At 36.7% G+C, this 21,647-nt stretch overlaps 5 protein-coding genes across 24 annotated transcripts in view; 2 read left to right on the forward strand and 3 right to left on the reverse strand.

Annotated features, from left to right (window-relative positions):
• Nucleotides 1–197: 197 nt before the first annotated feature.
• Nucleotides 198–21,630, reverse strand: LOC129575949 (60S ribosomal protein L39). Of its 4 annotated transcripts, none has more exons than XM_055460240.1 (3): nucleotides 21,627–21,630; nucleotides 843–947; nucleotides 198–425 (listed from the first exon to the last, which is right to left on the reverse strand). In XM_055460240.1, coding segments are annotated over exons 1-3 (156 nt in total). In that variant the 5' UTR covers nucleotides 21,629–21,630; the 3' UTR covers nucleotides 198–376. The 4 variants fall into 4 exon arrangements, with proteins under 4 accessions (XP_055316215.1, XP_055316196.1, XP_055316206.1 ...); XM_055460221.1 differs by lacking the exon at nucleotides 21,627–21,630 and adding an exon at nucleotides 18,570–18,574; XM_055460231.1 differs by lacking the exon at nucleotides 21,627–21,630 and adding an exon at nucleotides 4,628–4,631.
• LOC129575882 (putative mediator of RNA polymerase II transcription subunit 26) lies at nucleotides 1,451–8,677 on the forward strand. Of its 13 annotated transcripts, none has more exons than XM_055460108.1 (10): nucleotides 1,451–1,562; nucleotides 2,869–3,157; nucleotides 3,260–3,461; nucleotides 3,533–5,188; nucleotides 5,258–6,961; nucleotides 7,029–7,154; nucleotides 7,248–7,369; nucleotides 7,452–7,548; nucleotides 7,714–7,883; nucleotides 8,026–8,677. In XM_055460108.1, the coding sequence occupies exons 2-10, from the start codon at nucleotides 3,099–3,101 to the stop codon at nucleotides 8,201–8,203; spliced, it is 4,314 nt and encodes a 1,437-aa protein (XP_055316083.1). In that variant the 5' UTR covers nucleotides 1,451–1,562; nucleotides 2,869–3,098; the 3' UTR covers nucleotides 8,204–8,677. The 13 variants fall into 13 exon arrangements, with proteins under 13 accessions (XP_055316083.1, XP_055316127.1, XP_055316135.1 ...); XM_055460152.1 differs by having other exon boundaries at nucleotides 1,493–1,562; nucleotides 2,942–3,157; XM_055460160.1 differs by having other exon boundaries at nucleotides 1,496–1,562; nucleotides 2,909–3,157.
• Nucleotides 9,680–14,003, reverse strand: LOC129575934 (transketolase-like protein 2). The gene is made up of 3 exons (XM_055460177.1): nucleotides 13,332–14,003; nucleotides 11,449–11,784; nucleotides 9,680–11,375 (listed from the first exon to the last, which is right to left on the reverse strand). The coding sequence occupies exons 1-3, from the start codon at nucleotides 13,436–13,438 to the stop codon at nucleotides 9,932–9,934; spliced, it is 1,887 nt and encodes a 628-aa protein (XP_055316152.1). The 5' UTR covers nucleotides 13,439–14,003; the 3' UTR covers nucleotides 9,680–9,931.
• Nucleotides 14,247–16,986, forward strand: LOC129575943 (CLIP domain-containing serine protease B8-like). Of its 2 annotated transcripts, none has more exons than XM_055460200.1 (10): nucleotides 14,247–14,681; nucleotides 15,196–15,245; nucleotides 15,306–15,422; nucleotides 15,500–15,566; nucleotides 15,627–15,733; nucleotides 15,800–15,886; nucleotides 16,042–16,140; nucleotides 16,342–16,439; nucleotides 16,506–16,544; nucleotides 16,605–16,986. In XM_055460200.1, the coding sequence occupies exons 1-10, from the start codon at nucleotides 14,650–14,652 to the stop codon at nucleotides 16,782–16,784; spliced, it is 876 nt and encodes a 291-aa protein (XP_055316175.1). In that variant the 5' UTR covers nucleotides 14,247–14,649; the 3' UTR covers nucleotides 16,785–16,986. The 2 variants fall into 2 exon arrangements, with proteins under 2 accessions (XP_055316175.1, XP_055316164.1); XM_055460189.1 differs by having other exon boundaries at nucleotides 14,252–14,681; nucleotides 15,311–15,422.
• Nucleotides 19,666–21,647, reverse strand: part of LOC129575866 (uncharacterized) — a 41,464-nt gene continuing 39,482 nt past the window's right edge. For all 4 annotated transcript variants that reach the window (XM_055460044.1, XM_055460035.1, XM_055460016.1 and 1 more), the window contains 5 exons: nucleotides 21,023–21,576; nucleotides 20,875–20,942; nucleotides 20,528–20,792; nucleotides 20,146–20,387; nucleotides 19,666–20,053 (listed from right to left, as the gene is read on the reverse strand). In XM_055460044.1, the coding sequence (XP_055316019.1) occupies nucleotides 19,755–20,053; nucleotides 20,146–20,387; nucleotides 20,528–20,792; nucleotides 20,875–20,942; nucleotides 21,023–21,576 (1,428 nt within the window). In that variant the 3' untranslated portion in view covers nucleotides 19,666–19,754. The remainder of the gene's footprint in view (nucleotides 20,054–20,145; nucleotides 20,388–20,527; nucleotides 20,793–20,874; nucleotides 20,943–21,022; nucleotides 21,577–21,647) is intronic.

A 21,647-nucleotide genomic window follows, 5' to 3' on the forward strand; every position in this document is an offset into this window, starting at 1 on the left:
GAGCATGATTCAAATTTCCCCTCTAAAATATGTAAAAACCCAAGCAGAGTTTTCGTCATCAATTTGTACCTATGAGCAGATGACATTCAGATTTTTTTCAGATTTTTTCTACCTTTATCTAAGAATCCGTTCCATTTCTGCAAAAGAATCTACTAAAAACCTTTTTCAAAGGGCCATAAAGAAATTAAAAGACAAGATTGTTGTTTTTAATGAAGTTGTTTCATTTTGAAATGTTGTTGTTTATTCAATTCAGTTTGTAGTTGGCCGATGATCGGCTTTTTACAAAGTAAATAAAATCAGAAACAGCATAAACACATATCGATGAATATCGATATATCCAACGATAGTTGATTGCATATTGTGTTTGGATGCAGATTTACAACTTCAACTTTGTACGACGCCAGTGACGTCTCTTAGCGTTGTATCTGAAATGAGAGCAAACGAGAATGGAAACATTGTTAGAACATGTGTGAGGTTATGTATAATCATGTATTCATTTCGGACATTGAGGTTATGATCATAGGTCAGAACTGGTTGGAAAATGTGTTTTTGAGTATACTTTCGGGCTTCTTCTTGAGCAAATGGACGGAAAAATTTATTTTATGAATTTATTCACTACGCTAAGCACAAAATCAACGGAACTTGACACTATTTTAATGCATATATATGATTGGTGTTAGTGACGACCACGCCATGTGTTCACCGCATAACAAAATTCTATTTAATCCGATTTCACGCGATTTTCGCCGAAAGACACTCAAAACACATTTTCCACTGTATCAATTAATTGCAAAATAACCGAATGGCATTCGATGCACATGATTGGTTCACTTGAAACCTACCTGATTTTGTTACCAGTTCGCATACGAATCCATTGTGGAATCGAGCAGTTTTGCTTGAGCTTTTTAGCTAAGACGCGCTTAATGCGAAAAGACTTGTGGGCAGCCTGCAATAAACCAATGAATTTTCATTAAAACATTACTCATTTACACGGATAAACACAATTTTATGAAGAAAATTCGACAAAATTGTAATTATTTTGAAAAAAATTTACGGAGCGTGTTGAACTACATACCATTTTCCTCTGTAACCACGAGTAGAAGAAATTGTCGTTTGACAGTCAGCGTTAATGTCGTGCGGTTTCTGTTCATACCGGTACGAATGCAGTACTAGATGCGCGCTAGGGTTTTCGGTTCAAGTATGGCAAAGCGGATGAGCTTCGATACCGAAGACAGAGGAAAATTACTTTTTAATGAATTTTCAACTAAATTTCACTCTGTCATAAAAATGTCGAAAAAACTAAAATATCCGATTTAATTTCAGAGCATAAATTGTTGTGATGCTTTTCGCAAATGGAAATCCAAATGAAAAATGTGTCGATACAAAGCATGCCGTATTATATACGGTGAACGTAGTAGACACCATTATAACTAGCGCCAGCATCTTTTTTATGAGATGATTTTTTCAGCCAACCGCCAATAACAACAAAAACAATCCATTATATATGAATAGTCAGTAGTAGTCGGAATGTCAAATTCCATGCACTTCATTTGAGCATCGAAGTAAGCAAATTTTTTTCTTTCTTTCTTCATTTCCTTTTTTTTTTCCACATTTTGGACCATTGTTTGGCTTTTCAATTTGTTTTGAGTAAAAAAGTGAAATGTTTACTTGAAATTTGAATGAGAATACTGCAAAAGAGATGCATTGTTTGTATTACTGCAATGTCGTTGCTTGAAGCAAAGGAAGATATATATAATATTGAGAGTAATTTCGAATGAGAAAATTGTATCGTAAAAATTTCTGTATGTGAGAAATTGGTGCTACGATTTATAATACGAATTGAATTGTAAAAGATTCGCAAATAAAAATAGCGATAGCAAAGCGAGAGAGAGGGAATGTGTGTGTGAGAAATACGTATTGCCATTCAGTGGTATAGTTTTCCTCATTGTTCACTCAATGTCATGCATAATCATAACACGATCTACTAGTGTGGCTACTCAGCTGAGCCAGTCGTTTGCGAAAGAAAAAAAAATCCAAATCGTTTCCCACATGAATGATCCATACACAAAAATAGGCTCTTAAGTTATGAATCGTCTGTATGATTGTAATGTATGTTTACAAGTGAAAAACCAAAAAAAAATAATCAGAAAAAAAGTTTCATCGTCAAAGCCACAGGCAAGCTGTCGTTTGTGGTGACGCGCGTGTGTGTACGTGTGCGTCAAATGCATAACCATTTGTTTTGATGGTGTGCGTGCATGTGTTTTTTTAATACATTTCCGATTGTATGCGTCGACGTGTGCGACTGACACTCAACGATATGGGCAAACTGTTTTCTGTTTGGTTTTTTCTTTCTCTTCTTTTATTGTATTATATTCCTATTTTGAACGAGCAACCATTGCGTTACCGTGCGTCTTTTGGCTAGTGCATCGGTTTCTATTTAATAAGACAATTAATGCTTTCTCATTTAGCGCGTTGGAGTATGTGTGTGCGTGTGTACAAGTGTATTTGGTACTGGAACGCAACATACACGTAATCCATCGTGAAAATATCGTCATAAAACATCCAAATTCAAAGTAGAAAAAAAAAATCACTAAATATGATATGCTGATTTGACGACAGTGCAAGAATTTATCAATTTTACTGCGGTACACACACACATTCAAACGAAAATTAAGTAAGCAAATTTAACACACGAAATGGACAAACAATTCATTTGTTTGGTTTTTCTGTGAAAGAATCATGTGCGTTTCATTGAATCCGCCTCTAATTGACCACCGAACACGAATCGGTGGCCGCCGTAATTTTGTATTCGTATTCTAGTCAATCTGATAATTAACATACATTTATCTCTCTTTCTGATCATTGCAGAATTTTTTTTCTTCATTTTATTTCACCTTGGCGGCGTTAGGTTATTGAAATTCCATTTTGTTTATTGTGACAGAGAACAATCGACTCGGAGCCTGGGATCTGTTTATGTTCATTTCACAATCACCACTCAGACTTTACATATACGACACAAACACACACGACAGCTGGCACGAATGATCGACATTACATTCGTACAGACAACCGACACATATGCTGTTGAATAAAAAAGAATGAACCCGCAGCATTTGAATTATAACCACAACCAAGCAACATTTCATCAAGAAAAACAGTGAGTGCACATATTTGGAGCAAAGCTAAAATTGTTTATTTTTAAAACAATATGTTTAAACACAAATGGTTTTGTTGTTGTTTACTTTTTGTATGCGTATAGAAAATGGGAGAATGCAATCAGTAACTACCAAGGACCCGATCCGCTGGAGCTTTGGTACGAATTCATTTGCTGGTATGAGCAGAACATTCAACTTGACCATGAGCGTCTGTTTGAAACGGTTTTGGGCAAATGTTTGTCCATTTACGAAACACAACAACACTACAAACAAGACACAAGAATGGTCAAACTCTGGATGAAATACGTAAGTTCTATAAATATTTGGTTCGCTTCAACGAAATAGAATCGATCACTATTTATTTATCTTCTCATCAGATTGGGCTTAAAAACAATCCGCTTCAGTTGTATCAAGTGCTGTACCAGCGTGGAATTGGAACGCAATGCAGCATTTTCTACATTGGATGGGCACACTACTACGACTCGGCGAATGCATTCAAGCAAGCGGAATCGGTGTACAATCTAGGATTTCAGGCGAATGCACAACCGTACAGTGCACTTGAACGATCCCATAAAGATTTTCGATTTTCACTGTCACAACGAATGCTTTATAATGATCAACAGTCGAAAAAACGAACCGTGTCTCAATTGAACGATCAACGACAACAATTGACCTCGTTAAATCCGTCATCTTCATCGCCAAACGTACCGAATTTTCAACATGCACAAAATAATTATACGCCGCCACCGCCGATGAATCAACAACAACAACAACAAAATTCCTATACACCACCGCCACCACCACCCACCGCACCATCGACACAACAGCAACAGGTTCATCATCAACAACCACAACAAATATCATCGTCGCAACAGCAGCAACAGCCGTATCAGAGTCCACAGCAACAACAAACGGTGCCACAACAGCCACCAGTGCAACAGCAACAAACGGTGCAACAGCAATCACAGCCGTATCAAAGTCCACAGCCCATGCCAACGTATCAAGGATATAATTCGCCAGCTGAAGAACAGCAACCACCAGCCAAAAAGTTCCGTGGCCAAGAAGAACAACGTACTTACAATAACTATAACAATTACCAACCGGCGACGCAACCAGCCACCCAGATCGATTATAATCGGGAAAATGTGAATGGAACCGAATATAACAATCAATATGCTGAAGCGAAGACGAATAGCGATGAGTTGAACAGTAGCACGAGTGCAGCTTGTGCCCTTGCGCTAAATTCAGTGTACAGTGATGAAGATGGATCCGAAGACTTTGGAGCTTATAGAAGCTACAATGAAGCTACATCGAATGTGGCTGAAACGACCAAATATCCTGACGAAACGTTGACATATTCGCGGACCAACAATGCGTCAGTTGTCGAACAAAATTCACAACCTGGAGGCTGTATTTTATCACCGAATTTTGCTCGGTTTGCCAAAAACCATTATGATCCATGGAGTTGGCCAATTTTCCTCGACGAACCCGATACGAACAAAGTTTGTAAGTATCCAAGGCATTTGGTTTATCCGGGAAATGGTTGCGAATACAGTTTAGAAGAAATTCGTGCTCGAAATTATACCAAAGTGATTGAAACAATCAAAGAACGGAATCGACTGAGAGAAATTGCGTTGAATGAACAACGACAAATGAACCAAATGCAAAATGTGCACCAGCAGCAACGATTTGAAAATCATCCACAGCATCAAAGATATGGTGAACAGCCGGAACAACAACATCAACTTCAACAACAACCAAACTACCAACAGCAGCAACAGCAGCAACAACAGCAACAGCAACAGCATATAATGCGACAACAACAACAACAACAACAGTACGAACAGCAGCAAGCGTACGAAAAACAGCGCATGGCCGAAATGGAGCGAGAAAGAGTGATGAAAGAGCGTGAACGCAGTCGTTTGGCCGCATTGGAAATGCAACGGGCCAAGGAACATGAAGAGCAACAACGTCGATTGGCCGAACAGCAAAAAATGCAGCATATGCAACGACAAGCTTCCTTTGTACACCAGGTAATGTCATTTTTTCGCTTCTATTTCTAAGAAATGTTGATCAAAATGGAATATATATACTTTCTGCAGCAACCAAATCGGGGTCATGCTCAGCCAAGCCCACATCCTCCGCACTCTGTAAACAACCATTCGGGATACTATGAGCAGAATCAGTCACCAGTGTATAGCAACTATGTCAATTATCCAGCGCCGAATCATCAAAACAGCGCTCCAGTCCAGTATCCGCTACAAGCAATGCAATCGATACAACAGGTGCAACAGCCACCGGTTCAGCAAGTGCAACAACAACAATACTATAATCAAAATCACATGGCACCTCAAACGTCGATGCATTCCCAACCACAGCCACCGCCGCCAGTTAATCATCAAAATGATATGTATCAGTCACAGCAACCTCGTTATCCACCACAAGCAATGCCGCCACAACATCATCAGAACATGATGCCTGCCACACCATCGATGCAGATGCAGTACCAAGATACTAGTTATCAATCTCAGCCACAATCACAGAACGCGCCGCAGCCGCAGTATCACGAATATCAATATCCCATGCAACCAACGGCAACGGCAGTTCCGGTCAGTAATTCCAATAGCAATTACAGTGCTCAGCCTCTGGATGAAGAAGGACCAACGGTGACGGAATTGAAGACTGTAAATTGTTTTGCCGATGATATCGAAGAGCAAATTGAAGCATCAACCATTGTGCTTAAAAATGGTTCCGATAAATTACAGAAAATCACCATAAAATATCGTAAAGAGAAAGCAGAAGGTGAAATTCAACCAGTGCCTCCTTCGGTGACGACGCCCAGATCAAGGCGATCGAAAAAACCAAAATCAGGTGATAAAAGTCGAACGGCCATAAAATCAAGTCTCGATAGTGAATCGGAAAATTCGACATTCATGAATAATGAAGAGTTCCAAGCGGAGTCAAATGACTCGTTCTCGACTCCAACGCTCACAAGCAAATTGTCCAAATCGAGGAGAACCAAAACAAAAACGCCAAAATTTGAACCAACCTATTTACAAGATGATGACTCTTGCTCAAATTCCGATTTCAATACACTTTATGGCAAGTACAGTAATGAAGGTGCCGATGCAACTACAAACGAAGGTGGACGCAATGTTCGATTTAACTTTACCGGTGCTACGTCGACACCGATTCGGAATAACAATAATATTAATAACTATCAATCACCATGCTCATCGGCCAAACCAAGCTACAAAAGCAATGAATCGTCGTCGAAATCATCGACACCACGAAACACATACAAATCTCTGCGCCGGCGAACATCGAATATTTCACTTTTGAACAGCACTTTGAATGATAACGATGACTCGATGACCTCATTCTCAATGGTCGAACCAAACAGTTTCTTCGAAACGGAAAGCAACGAAGAGTTGCATCAACAACGATTGGACAAAGCATTGAAAACAATCGATACACACTTCAAGAAGGATCACATCGATCCGTTCAATTCGGAGTTGTGCAAAGCATTTTTGACCAAAGCCGATTTTCCATCCAGACAACATAACGAATTCTACAAATTATCAAGCAATTTGCTGTCGAAGCTATCAAATACGAGATACGTTACGATCGGTGATGTTCGATTCAATGTAGAAAAGGAAATTGGACGCGGTGCATACGGAAATGTGTATCGTGGTGTAAATGTAAACACGAGCGATGTTGTTGCATTGAAATTCCAAAAACCACCAAACACATGGGAACTGTATATTTGCTATTCAGTTCATCAGAGAATTAAAAACCGGAATATGGTAGGTTTCCCTTGGCAATTTGTATTCTTTTTGATACTCATCATAGTTTTCATTTGGTATATAACAGCTACTTGGCTTTATGGATATATCGTCCGCCATCATCGCACCAAATGCAAGTATTTTTGTGTCGGAATTCTCACAATTTGGCTCTTTGCTCGATATTAACAATCGCATTCGTCAATCAACAACAAAGGTGAATATTTTTTTTTTATCAACGCGATATCAAATATGGATAGAAGTATTTTGTTGTAACTTGTGAGTTATATGAATTTTTTTGTTCCCATAGGTTATGCACGAAAGTCTTGTGATGCACTTTACCAGCCAAATATTGAACATAGTTCATTATTTGCATTCCTGTAAAATAATCCATGGTGACATTAAACCCGATAACTTTTTGCTCATGAAAGTGTAAGTTTTTGAATGAAAAGTATAATTTCTTATAACAACAAGAAAATTCACGTTTTCAATGTCGTTGTTTGCACATTTATAGACCAAATCCAAACTCAGATGTGCCGACTTTAAGATTGATCGATTTTGGATGCGCCATTGATATGAAATTCTTCGAGCCAAACACTCAATTTAAAAAGGTAAGGAGATCATTATTTTAGTACAGCATTAAGCCAGAATTGAATTTGAGTAGATTTGAAATAATTTTATCCTTATTATAATGGACGTAGACTTCTCATATGAGAAGTACTTGATAGAAATTTGTATTTTTCAAATGAGATTCATTGTTTTGATTCAATCAACAGGTTATTCAAACCGATGGATTCACGTGCCCTGAGATGTTGGAAGGTCGCCAATGGTCCTATCAAACAGATGTATTCTGTGTGGCTGGTACTGTTCACGCCATGCTCTTCGGCGAATACATGCAAATGGTCAAGAAATTTGGCCAATACGAAATCAAACAAAAGTTGCCACGGTAAACAATTCAATTGATTTTGAGATAATCTCCCACATATTTGCTGCTATTGTGAATTCAGTCATGTCAATATATTCTTGTCATAATCCATGTGAAAAATGCTCGTATCTAATCTATACGAAAATCTATTCTCTTGCTGCAGGTACCTGAAAAAACACATATGGACGGAATTCTTTTCGGCATTCCTCAATATCAAAGATGTGCACAGTTTACCAAATCTATTGGAAATAAAAGAGAAAATCGACCATGAACTAGAAAGCATGGAATCCGAACTACAATCGCAAATTCGAACCCTTTCGAATATTTTATACAAACGTTAAGTAGCTCAGTAATGTGCTAGCTATTCCGAATCAGAATAACGCAAAAAAAAAAATCCCGAAAAGTTCTAAAAAAAAGAAGATGTGTACAGTTCAAGTAAAAATTTATATTTTAATTGAGGCTTTTATAAGAACTGAAAAAAATCACCAACAACAAATTAATATTTAACAAGTTTTTTTTTCGTTGCAAAGCTTCCTTTTTTTCTCAACACAATATAGTCATTTTGATAACATTCTAAATTTTTGAACGTCGAATGAAACCGAAAAAATGACTTGATTTGTATAATTTGATACAATTGACACCTGTTGTTTAGCTTGAGTATATCTATTTTGGCCATCAAGAAATAGAGTAAATACTTGTTAGCATATTCACAATTCAAGCGACATTTTTTCACCGACAATTGCTAAATTAGGCCACTATTTAAATGTTTTTTTTTTCTCTTTGTCTAGTAAATAAAACGATATTTATTTTATCAATTAGTCTGATTTCGATTTGACTGTATAAAAAAAATCAATATAATTTGATATAATTTAAGCTTTTTAATCTGATTTTCTCTCATCAACATTTCAACTGTGAACCTGAAAAAACGCACAATTTTGGTTTTTGTCGTGGAACAAATTGATGTCAGTCAACCTCCTTCTAGTTGGTTTCAATAGAAATTAAAAGCCGGCAACAGCAAGTTTTTCGGTTTGTTTGTTAGCATTGAATTTGGTAAATGTTGTGTGCGGAGTTGGGCAGAGTCCTTTCCAAATTAGTAAAAAAAAATCCGTTTAGTGAAAATTTTAGTGTCGAATTAACTGGCATCTATTGCGTGTGTCTACTCTTCGGTTCACACAATTTATTTTTATAAGCATATCATAATGAGTGCATATTTCGAGTGGAGGACATGATGCCTCGGACGGACAGCTTGTTTCTGTGTTTCTATTACATTAGAGTATGGTGTCCGTCCAGGGCATTATGACCGCCACTCCATATTTCGATTCGATTTAGTTGTGAAGCAAAATGAAAAAAGATAGAAAATGGAAAGACATTCAATTGTTGAAATTCAATTGGAAGTCTGGCCTCGATAATTTGATTCAAAAACCAAACTAACATTTCTATCTCGTCACCAATTTCGGGTGGAATACTTAATTAACTCAATTTACTTCGTGCGAACAAGTAAATCCACTTTGAATATTAGAAATATAAATGGAATGTAAAAAAAAACAAAGATTATTTAAAAGAGAATATAAAATGAATGCAATTTTTTAATAGAAATTTAATTTTATGAAAATTATCTTAAAGATTGAATTGATATTAAGAAACACAAACTAACTACTACGAATAAAAGAATTTTTAATTCAATTGTGAATTTCAATTGGTTTTATTTTAAAGCTGAAAAAAATGACGGAGACGTCTGTTCAAATTGACTTGAAAAAAGAAAAAAAGGAAAGTATTCAATTGATTTCTATATTCTTATAATAAAACGCATCATAAAATGTGTTTGTACAAGAAATTTTTATTTTATCAAATGTTTCTCGGTGTGAAATATAGAATCCATAATGTGGCAACAGTTTGGAATTCTATCAAAAAAATGTATGGACACATTTCTGAGAATAAGGATGATTTTTAGTTGCTGGAACCTGTTTATTTTTGTATAAAAATATTTCTCCAAAAAATATAAATGATATAATTAAGCATAAATCTCCACATCAAATGAGATTAATTCAATGCGAACGAAGACTGTTCTTTTAGATTTGGATTTGTAGAACATCACCGGCAGCCTTGACGATGTGACGTGCTGAAAGACCGAATTGGTCGATGAGAACGGTTGGTGGACCGGAGCGTGGCACCTTTTGCACGGCCAAGTGTTTGACAACGATACGTGGTTGTTCAGCGACGGCATGCAAAACAGCTTCTCCTAAACCACCTTCTTTGTAGTGATCTTCAACGACAACAACACGTCCTCCAACAGCCTTGGCGTTTGCAATGACAGCGGCTTCATCCAATGGTTTGATTGTGAATGGATCCAATACACGAGCGTGGACACCTGATTTCTCCAATTCAGCAGCAGCAGCGAGAGCTTCGTACAAGGTGATACCAGCGCCGATCAACAAAACTGTGTCGTTGTCTGATTGACGGACAACGTGAGCCTTACCGACTTCGAATTTCTGGGTGTTTGAGTAAATGACAGCAGTGTTTGGTCGTGATGTACGGATGAAGCAAATGCCTTGTGTGTTGGCGGCCAATTCAACGGCACGTTCTGTGCTCACAGCGTCTGATGGATAGAAGACTGTGCTTCCTGGAATTGTACGGAACATAGCGATATCTTCAAGACCCATTTGACTTGGACCATCTTCACCGATTGAGACACCGCAATGTGAACCGACAAAGTTAACGTTGGTCTGTGAGATAGCGCCCATACGTATTTGATCGAATGCACGCGAGAAGAAGGTGGCAAATGTCGAAACGAAAGCAACAGTACGGCCACGGCATGCAGCACCGATAGCAACGCCGGCCAAATTTTGCTCAGCAATGAAGCATTCGATGTAACGGTCTGGGAATGCTTTCTTTAATTTGTCTGAGTAGGTTGAGTTTTTGGTGTCACCATCCAAAGCAATCACACGACCGTTGTTGGTAGCAATCTTGGCCAATGCAGTACCGTATGCCAAACGGGTGGCTACTTGTTCGCCCAATTTGTACTCTGGTGGTGTGGCCAATCGAATGTTGGCAATTTGTACTTTAACGGCATCTTCTACTGGTTTTGGTGGGGCAATTTGCAATGGTCCTTTGTTGTGGATAAAACCATTCAAATGCTTGATAACAGCATCGGCGTGTTCTCCCAATGGCTTTCCATGCCAGTTGTCCAAATCTTCAATGTTTGGAAAGAATTTCCCCTTGAATGTCTTTGCAATGATGGCAGTTGGCTTGTCCTTGGTAACACTGGCTTCATGGAAGGCTTTGCACAACTCTTCGACATCGTGTCCGTCGACGACGATTGCGTTGAAACCGAAGGCATCCAAACGTTTGCGGTACACTTCCATGTTGTGTTGAAGTGAAGTAGCTTCTGATTGACCCAAACGGTTAACATCGAAAATAACGCACAAATTGTCCAAGTTGTAGTGGCTAGCGAAGTGCAATGATTCCCAGATTGAACCTTCAGCTGATTCACCATCACCAACAATGGCATAAGTACTAGATTGAAATTGAAAATTTATTAAAATGGATATCGATTGTTATATTCGAATTCATTTTTTCTTCCACTTACCGGTATGAAGCTTTGTCCAAGTACTTGCCGATGTAAGCCATACCAGCGGCAACAGCAACACCTTGTCCAAGCGAACCGGTACCAACATCGATGAAGTTCAATCGTGGCGTTGGGTGACCTTCCAAATCCGAATCGAATTTACGCAAGTTGTTCAAGTCTTCGATTGGGAACAAACCAGCTTCAGCCCAAGCGGCGTACAAGATTGGGCAAGCATGACCTTTTGACAAAATCAAACGATCGGATGATGGATTGCGTGGTTCTGATAGCTTATAACGCATTGTGTTGAAGAACAACACTGACATTATTTCAGCGATTGAAGAGCATGATGTTGGATGTCTGAAAGAGAAGTGAATTTTTTTGGTTCATTTAGAAGGCAGATCCAACATCTTGGGAAATATTTTCATTATTGAATAATTGTTATGAAATTCGATTCTGGAAAAGAACCGAACTTATGACATTTGAACAATGATCAATTGCCGTTTCTTTCTTTGAAACTACATTTTCATCGGAAAGTTGCATATATATTCTAATCGTTTTTTTTGCCTACTGAAAATTAATGTTATTATTGAATAAATAAACGAGTGTATTGGTTTCAATGTTAAGTGCATGCGTTCTCGTGTGTTCGATAAGGCCATTGTCATCACGCATTTGTTTGCTTGATACCTTTCTAAAGTGCCTCTCGGCTATAAACTATCTATAATCGTAATAAAAAAAAACTAATTGACTTTAAAAAGGCACATTCGATTCAATCGACCTTTGAAGTAATATTCATTTCGAAGGAGTTATTCGATGGAAAATTATAAATAGTGATTAAAATGAGTCCTAACGTTTTTTGCAATTTGGGCATAAAACAAATCTTATCTGGTAGAGGTGAACTTGATAACCGATTCTTATATAAAAGATGTACGGAATCAACATAACGGACACTTTAAAATCACGGAAGTATTTGTGTGTCATACGATTATTGAAATACTCCAAAATGATTTGTGAATGACAAAATTTCTCCTCCAACGGAAAAAAATGAACAGAAATAGACCGAAGCCGTAAATACGGTTCCATCACAACAGAAACTCCAATTTGAAGCACTCAAAAAACCGGCCGAATGTGACGTATACATCACTATTGAAGCACGCGGCTTATCGCAATTGTCATGCCCACCACTTGTGGATGTTTTTTTTTCTGTCACCGTTGTAGTTAAAAAACATTTTCTTTCTGCCTTTCTCGCTATCTCTCTATTTCTCTCTCTCTCTCTCTCTCCCCCTCTCTCCCCCCACCCAATCGTATAACTTTGAGTATTCCAGTTATATAATTGAACGCACACGTGTATGTGAAAACAACAAGTAGTTGTATTTGACTTTTCTGCAGGAAATTGTTGATAACCGATCAAGGTACTCAAAAAAATGTTATGGCGTCATTTGCAACGAAGCTAGTAAAAATCGTACGAAAAACGTCAAAATATATCTGGATATCGAATGACATATATATTTTCACCAGAAAATTAAACGTATTTCTTCTACAATAAATTCTTTTTCAACGTCTACAATAGCGTGGTATGCACCGCGAAGAGGTTTTTCAGTGTTACATCGTTGCGGCAGTATTTTATTACAAACTCATCGAAGGTCAAAAAGGACATCAAGTCTATATAATGTAATTCTATCGAATGGAAGAAAAAAACGCGTACAAAAACCCGATCAAAAGTCTGCCTTTGACATTGAAACGAATAAATTTAAAACTTAGTCCAACACACACACATACACACAGAGAAAAAATGTGTGCCGATGAAATGTGAATGCATTCAAAATGAAGACCGCGTGGGTATTTTCCATCACTTATGTTAGAATTTACAACAACAACAGAAAAAAGAAGAATATGCATTTCCTTACCCAGATTTCGATGCTTGAGTCGATGTAATTGAATGAATACGCAAGCGGTGAGCAATATCACGCAATTCTTGAACAGTTTTTGATTCTGGTTTATGATAGTTCACCATTTTTACGGTTTTACACTGCTTCGTCTTTACTTTTGAAATGAAAAAAATGTTCAAGACTTTTTCTTGACTTGAGAGATATTCTACTTCAACCGGCGACTCCAAATAAAATTCGCTCCAAACTGTACGACGTATCAAAGCCGACTAAATGAATTTGGAAATCTCATGCGTTCACGACACACGATTTCTCTTTCATTCAGTAGACACGACACGCGATAACGCACACAACACGCTACAACGAGACAACTATCCAGTTGTCAATCGTTCCAGTTGATGAACACACACACTCACCGCAGCCGACTATTCCATTCCTTTAGAATGAACGTATGTCGTGAATGAAGTATCGTCTCACTGTTACGCGTATAGAGATCTCTTTCGCGCTTACTTATGTACCGAAATTAATGCCCAAACCTGGAATCGAATGTTCTAATCGGTTGACTTTAAATACGCTTAAACCGTCCAAGAATTGAAGAACGCTTTGTTAATACCTCGGCAAATGACTTTCAAACTGGTTAAGTTGTAATGATACTATTTTTAGCTAAATCTATTAATTTTGTTGATGTTAATGATTACGTCTCAAGAACGTAGTCTAAGGCATGCTGTTGGATCAGTACGCCACAACAATTGATTATTTAGCATAGCATAGCAGCAGCACAGCATTTGTTTACATACACATTCATTCATCATTTTGGGCTATTCTGGGTCAGGTTTTGATTGAGTCAGTGGTCAAATTTATTGCATACATTCATTGAATCAAGTTTACAATTCAGTCAGTTTGGTTTTCGATTAACTGTATACATAAATATACATACATACATATTAAAAATATTACGCATCTCGCGTCAGACGTGTTTTGTTCATTTATTTCAAGAAGGGACATTCCCGGTCCATGTTTAACACAACTTTGTGGTCAATTGTTGACAATATTTAGTTGACGTCTCACGTAAAACACCATTTACCCACTTTCATTTGCTGTGGAACGCATAAGTCGAGCCTATGCACATAAAACCGCAACTTGTTCTCCTTCTTCTGCAGTTGTCGTTCGTTGCTGCTGCTGCTGATTCAGTCGTTATCTTGCTGCTCAAGTAGATAGATGGGGGTCAAGTGGCTTAAAAGTGAAATCTGTGATATCATTTAGAAAGTCTAGTGTAATCGAACATGATTTATATGAATTGTGTTGTCAAATATTTGGCGTTCCTTTATTTCTTATCAACATGTCTGTACGCATATGGAGCACTAATACCGAGTAATACACATTTTACTCTTCGGCAATTTAATAATTGATCAATAGGAAGATCAAATGAGTGGTTTCTATTGAAAGTTTTCTAAAATTCTTTTGGAAATGTAGAATACTGGCGCTGGATTTCATCATTTACTTCCAAATGCTTTACGAAACGAAAAAAATTGTTTTGTTCAATTATTTACGGTTTTGAAAACACATTCCTCAACTAGCTTTATTCGATCAATGTAATTTGAGTTTTATGTAATATGGCGCTAGTGTTTTACATTCTTCACAGATTACCCATTGCAATTAAACTGTAATTTACTTAAGATCACTGAATGTCAATGCTATTCGACGGCAAAGTTTGTTAAACTATACAGAAACCGGTTCATTGTTTTCATAACCATATGTGCACTTTTATCGCCATCGTTGCCGTTGTCGTCGTCAACAATGTGACTTTCAATAAAAAAAACATTGTGTCATCGATTGTAATTCTGTATATTTGCGACTGAATGTTCAATTCTTGAATTTTTTTCAGGCCCCAAAACACCAAATGCAAAATGTGGTGTTCAATTATTTGCAGATCGGGTAAAATTTTTTCAGATCTTTTTCTTGGTAACTCTCGAACTAAATCCAATCACTTTCAAGTGCAGATTATTGGTGGTAATGTTACGGGAATTTATGACTATCCATGGACAGCTTTGTTGCGATATCGTAATGAGCGGAAGCAATTGGAATCGTGGGGATGCAGTGGATCATACATAGGTTGAAAAAATTTAATAAAAATCTGACACGCAAATATATCAAGTAATGTATCATTTTTTTCCAATGGAAACAAACAGGTGGCCGAACAATTATTACGGCGGCGCATTGTGTGGACGAACAATCGAAACGAGATTTGGGAGACTTGTAATGAGATTTTATTTTCGTTTGATTCGAAATGGCTCACGTTGGAAAATGTGTTTTCAGGCAATTTGTACGACTTGGTGAATACGATACCGAAACAAATCCTGATTGTATCGACTATGGGGACGACAAAGACTGCAATGAGCCACCATTCGATTCGGCAGTAAAAAGCAAGTTCTATCGATCAATGATTGTTGATGTTCTCCAATTTAAACCCCTCCAATTAAATAATATAGATATTTTAATACACCCAAAACGAACGGAAACATCCAAAGAATACGACATTGCTATTATTATTATAGAAACGAAACCGCCATACACAGGTAAATTGATAGAATATTCCATATTTTATGATAGTTTCCAATTAAAAATGGAAAATTTTATTACTTATTTATAAATAGCGATTTTAAATCTTCAATTTTAATTTGAAATCTTCCTTATTTTCAAAAAAAAAAATAATAAAGATTCTCTTTATCAGACTTCATTCGACCTATTTGTTTGCCGGATTTGGCCGAGAAGGACCTTTTCGATCCAGAGGAAGTATTGTATGTGACAGGGTGGGGATGGACAATTGGATGTAAGACAGCAAGAATGAAATTGAAAAGGACATTGAATTGAATTCATAAAATTAGAACATTCAAATCTGAATCTCATCAAAATAATAAAAAAGTGATTTTTTTGACTAAAAAAATGAATCTCAGGGGAATTTGTCCAAATTTCAAGAAAAAATATGAAATTCCCATTTTTATTAAATCATTCATCATTCTCACTACCGTAGATGTTCGCAGTCCAAGCAATGTTAAACGACACGTTCGTATTGAGGCAGTTCATCATGATGTTTGTCGTAAACAATATGAGAAAATTAGTTTGAATCCGGTAATTGTTGCTTAATTGTTGCTTTTGAAGAAAATCTGAAAAAATGTTTACAATATTTCTTTTCAGAACTCGCAAATGTGTGCCGGTGGTAAGGGTGGCCATAATGTAAGAAGGGAATTGTGTATGTTTTTTCGTAGAACTTTATATGTTTTCTTTACTTTGCAGCCGTGTAGAGGTGATTCGGGCGGTGCATTGATGCGTCTTGTGCTCGGAACTTATTGGCAGTTAATTGGATTGGTGTCATTCGGGCCAGGAGTTTGTGCCATAGAAGGAGTCGATGGAAAAGCAGCCGTTTTTACAAAAGTCAACTATTTTATACCGTTCATTGTCCAAAATTCTCTCTAAAAAAATTGTATCACAATAATTCCGAATTTATTGATTTCTACTAGCTGGAAGGAAGGAAAAATAAAATAAAAGACTTTGGTCTCATTTAAACTTGTTTACTTCAATTTTATTTGTTGTTTTTGAATTTATAAAGAATTTTACCTTACATTCAAACGACTTAAAATGTTAGAAATAAAATTAAGAAATTCAATATTCATTTCCATTCTCTGTTTTTTTTTTTGTTCTTTCAATAAGTTATCTACATGCTTTTTGTCCAGTTGATAAGTATCAATAATATAATAATAGTAATAATATGCAGGTGACAACTTGCAATTTGATCATTTGAATAACAATATACATATAATGTTTGTTGGGTTTCCATTCGAATACCGTACACCAATATTTTTGTTGTTGTTGTTGTTGTTGTTGTCATCATGTTGGTAATCAACTGTGTTATTGGAAAGAATAAAACGAATGAGAGCTGCACAAATGGTGTTTATGCTCATCGGCTATTGTAAAATATGTCAAAAATGTATTAAAATGCACCTCAACTATTCTGTGTGCTATGGAACATTTCGGAAAAGAGCCCGGAGTTCAAAATTATTTGTTGTAAAATTCAAAATATTTCCATATGTCTATTGTCAGTGTGTGAAAAATATAACAATCGCAATTGGCCACATTCTTGGATAAATAGTCGGTTCATTTTTTTTGTTTTATTTTTCTTTATTCCTGAGCTTTGGTTATCTCGCCCTGGTGATATGGTTCGGACAATGTGTTTGGAAGTATTGATTCAATTCACATTCAGCAGGTTTTTATCATCATTTTTCGGTTCAACGGGCAAAAATTTAATTTGTTTGGCTATATAAATACATATACACTTTCAAATGAATCATCATCATAGAACAACACTATTTTGAACTACGATTAGGCCTTTTTATTCATTAAGCGGATCATTTTTCATTCAGGTTACACAGTACATGCACAATTGCACACACACATTTGTAAGATCAATTTCATACGGGGTGTGAATTTTCCTAGGGGCAAAGAACACAAGCGCTTGAGACGAATTTGTACGAGTTTTTGTGAATCGTACGACTGTGTATACGAGACATTCGCAGCGCAGTGAGTGTACAACAACAATAACAAAGCCACGAACACATGAATATATGCGAATCTATGTGAATCTCACAACTTGTTACAAGCCCCTAGGAATTTTCAAAGTAACGCTTGCGTTTTTTGTGGTTACTATTTTGATGGCAGTTTTTTTTTTTACTTTTCGCTCTGAAACACTTTGAAATCTCCGCACCCAATGAAACAATTCATGAAACAAACTACAACTTTACAACTCTTCGGTAGTAAAAATGGTGGGTGAACGCGATATGTGTTAACTTTGATTGGCATTTTTTTAATTGTGATTTTTTCTTGTTGAAAATTCGACTGAACGACTCACTCCCAGAGTCACATAGTTTTTTTTCATGTGTAGTATTGAGGGATTTCCACTTGATATTTATAAAATTATGTGTTCTATAAACTGCTCGCTAAGTGCTACCAAATTCGGTTTAAATAATTTTAGTTATTCATTATTTCAATAATAGTGAGCGTAGAGGAATAAGGGAAAATCTAATATTCATTGAAAAAGTATGAGTTTTGAACAAACGGAGATGGAAAAAAACCATTGCAATTGAAGGATACAAGTGCAATTAAGGTGTTCTGCAATCATTAAAACGACAAAGATGCATGCAACTGTGTTCAAGATTTGGAATCTATACGACGAATAAAGTGCGTTTGGATTGGAAAGAACCGGAAATTTTTCTCGAATCGAAATTTAGCCATGTTCAACACATATTGTGTCATATATTAATTTAACTCATGCATCATCTAAATGAATCGATATTTTCGTGCGCAATTATTTAAGGAAAAAGAAGAAGAAGAAACTCAAAGGTCATTTTAATAGTGGTGGTGGTGGTGGTGATGGTATATACATAAGTTTTGTTCATATTCAACGCGATAAATATAAATAGATTAATCGTAACAGTAATATGACCTTTCAGCGACTTTTCATTAATTCATCTCTCTTCATCCACCCTATTTTATATTCATATTGACTTATATTGGATATAACACACTGCGAATCTGTTCAGAGATGCCTTATTTATATTATATGAATGGTTTGGAGCGAAAATGTAATACAAAAAAGTTGAGCGGAAAAATTTCAAAGAAAAGGGATAGCTATATAGTTCACTATAGTTTACTATACAGTTTACTATATAGCTATCCCTTTTCCTCTCATTCATCATCGACATTTTTCCGCTCAACTTTTCTGTATTACATTTTCGCTCCAAACCATTCATATGTCAACAGACATCGCGTAATTCAGTGTGTTTATCTTAAATTTGTATGTCATCTTGAATCATTTATTCGAAGGTGCCTTATTGGTACTTTTTTTTAAAAAAATTAACATCACTCGTCATCAACGCGTCATCGCTCAACTTCATTTATAGTTGTTCCACTATATTTTACTAGAAAAAAAATTGAAAGGAGAATAACGCCCATACCGAGTGATTTATCTCTCACTCAAAATAAGTAATACTTAATTTGAAATCATTTTAGATTCTCTCAATCTTTGAAACAACATATTTCATTAATTTATGTGTGAAGTCAATTCATGGAGCGCGACATGATTCCTTAAATTTGATTAAAGTCGTTTGTTCGAATAAATATGCTACGGAGGGTTTGATCCGTTTTCATTGTTGTTTTTTTGGGAAAGAACATCGAAAATGTGCCGTCAAAGCGTCAAGTGTCCGAAATGTTATTTAGTGTAGTATAACGTTCATTGATATCACTGAATCGGGAAGAATGGGTTCCACATTTTGTAGACCAGCTACAACAAACATGATTCAAATAAGTTGCATGTGTGGGTTTATTTATTTTTATTTCTAGTGTTATGGAACCTAGTCATTTCTCGCCCGCTTATGAAACTTTCTATCTTCTTCAGACCTGCCACAAAAGTAAATGATTTGTACTGTCTTCACGACCAGCAATATCGCTTAATGGATTTATTCCCGAGCTTCGGAAATCTTCGAAGCCATCGCCACCGGAGATGATTAGTAAACCGCTGTGTTCGGATGATTTGGATCTCGATGCTTGTGATTTATTTGATGGGTTTTTCTTTTTGTTGCTATGTGATGTACTATCAACGGAATCGCTAGAATTATTATTATTCGGAAGCTTTCCGGCGTAATCGACGCACGTTATGAATCGTACATGTCCTGTGTGACCGTAAGGAATGCCTACAAATTGAAAAAAGTCAAACGATTAATTTTCTGATTCGTTTTCGATTTAACTATCGCAGAAGAAAAAAACAAAAATAAAAAATATTTACCAGTGACAATCGGTTGATCGAGTACGCTATTGTAGGTGCTGACACTGCCACTAGATTTGCACGTTGCAGCTGCAATGGTTAGAATAACGCCAGCACTCGTACCAATCCAAATCAAGTCTTTGCATGCAAGTAGCGATGTAACGCGCAGACAGGCTGCTTTATGCTGCCGAATGATATCATCACAATTCGAAAGCATTTTGTTAACTGAAGGCGCCAAATTCACTTCGAATAAAAGTGCAAGGCTGGAAGAGAGGTGGAAAAATTAGCATACAAAATGTGTCTCAACAATAAAAACGAATCCATGGCTATGACGTCAAGTACCCGATTGACATTGGCATTGGCATTGACATTGACATTGCGGACACCATTTAGTGCGCATTACCTTTTGGAATGAAAACATTTGATTTGAGCGGAGTTTTGTACCGATATCCACACTTGATTATTGTACACAGCCATATTTGTTATTGGTTTTATGTCGGATGAGATTTGCAGTTGATTTTCCATTTGCAGTGTTGAGCTGTTCATCACTTTAATGGTGCCTTGTACGGAGCACCATAATTTGTCGTTGACATTCAATAATTTCGAAATTGGATTTGTGGCCGAACCCAACAGAATTGTTTGTGGTGTTGTAGTGTTCCATGTACCAGCTGCAAATGAAAATTGGTCACCATTTAATTACAACAAACCTTTTTCGTGAAATTCATGTGAAAAAAAAAATAAGATAATTACTTTGATCTCTTGAATATATGATTAGTTCGCCATTGGCCAACGACACGAAAACTCTATTGTCGAGATATCTACGAAAAAGAGAATTGTTTTACATTTAAACACAATCACAATAGTTTTAGTAACGATGAATGGGCTTTGTCACACTTACAATATTGAATAAATGGCGCTAACGAGTTGGATTTTAATCTTATTCTTTTTGGTACGAATATTATCGGTGCAATTGTATACATGAATGCAACCATCTTCAGTACCCAGCCACATCGTTGGTTGATGCTGTTGATTATCGATTGACGAACTATCTTCGGTCGTATGACTGTGTTCAGTGCTCGAATTCGGTGCCGATGTCGACAGTTGTGGCGTTGAATTGGCTTTGGCCGAGTTCAAACGACGCAACGGTTGATTTTGTTCGGGCTCATCTGAATCATCACTGGAACTACTCGAATCAAGTTGTATATCCCTTTCGTTTCCACTGCTACTGTTAGTACCACCTCCGCTCGAATCATTCGACGCTATCGATTTTGTGCTTACATTGCTAGTTTTCTTTTCCAAATTTGAACTTCCATGTGATTTTCGACTCGGTGACGATGATGACGCATTGCTGCTCAACGAAGCAATGCTATCGTTTAGTTTCGTTCGATTAAATGCGGGCACTGAAGCCAAACACAATATGCGCGCATTGCAGACACCATTACACGATGTTACCTACATTATTAGAATGGAGAAAACGGCATTTATTTCGCTTATCATTCAGAATTTTTCTCAGAATTTGCTTA

This window comes from Sitodiplosis mosellana, unplaced genomic scaffold (assembly GCF_009176505.1).
Source record: "Sitodiplosis mosellana isolate CC-2019 unplaced genomic scaffold, AAFC_SMos_1.0 Smas_scaffold_1, whole genome shotgun sequence".
NCBI lineage: Eukaryota > Metazoa > Arthropoda > Insecta > Diptera > Cecidomyiidae > Sitodiplosis > Sitodiplosis mosellana.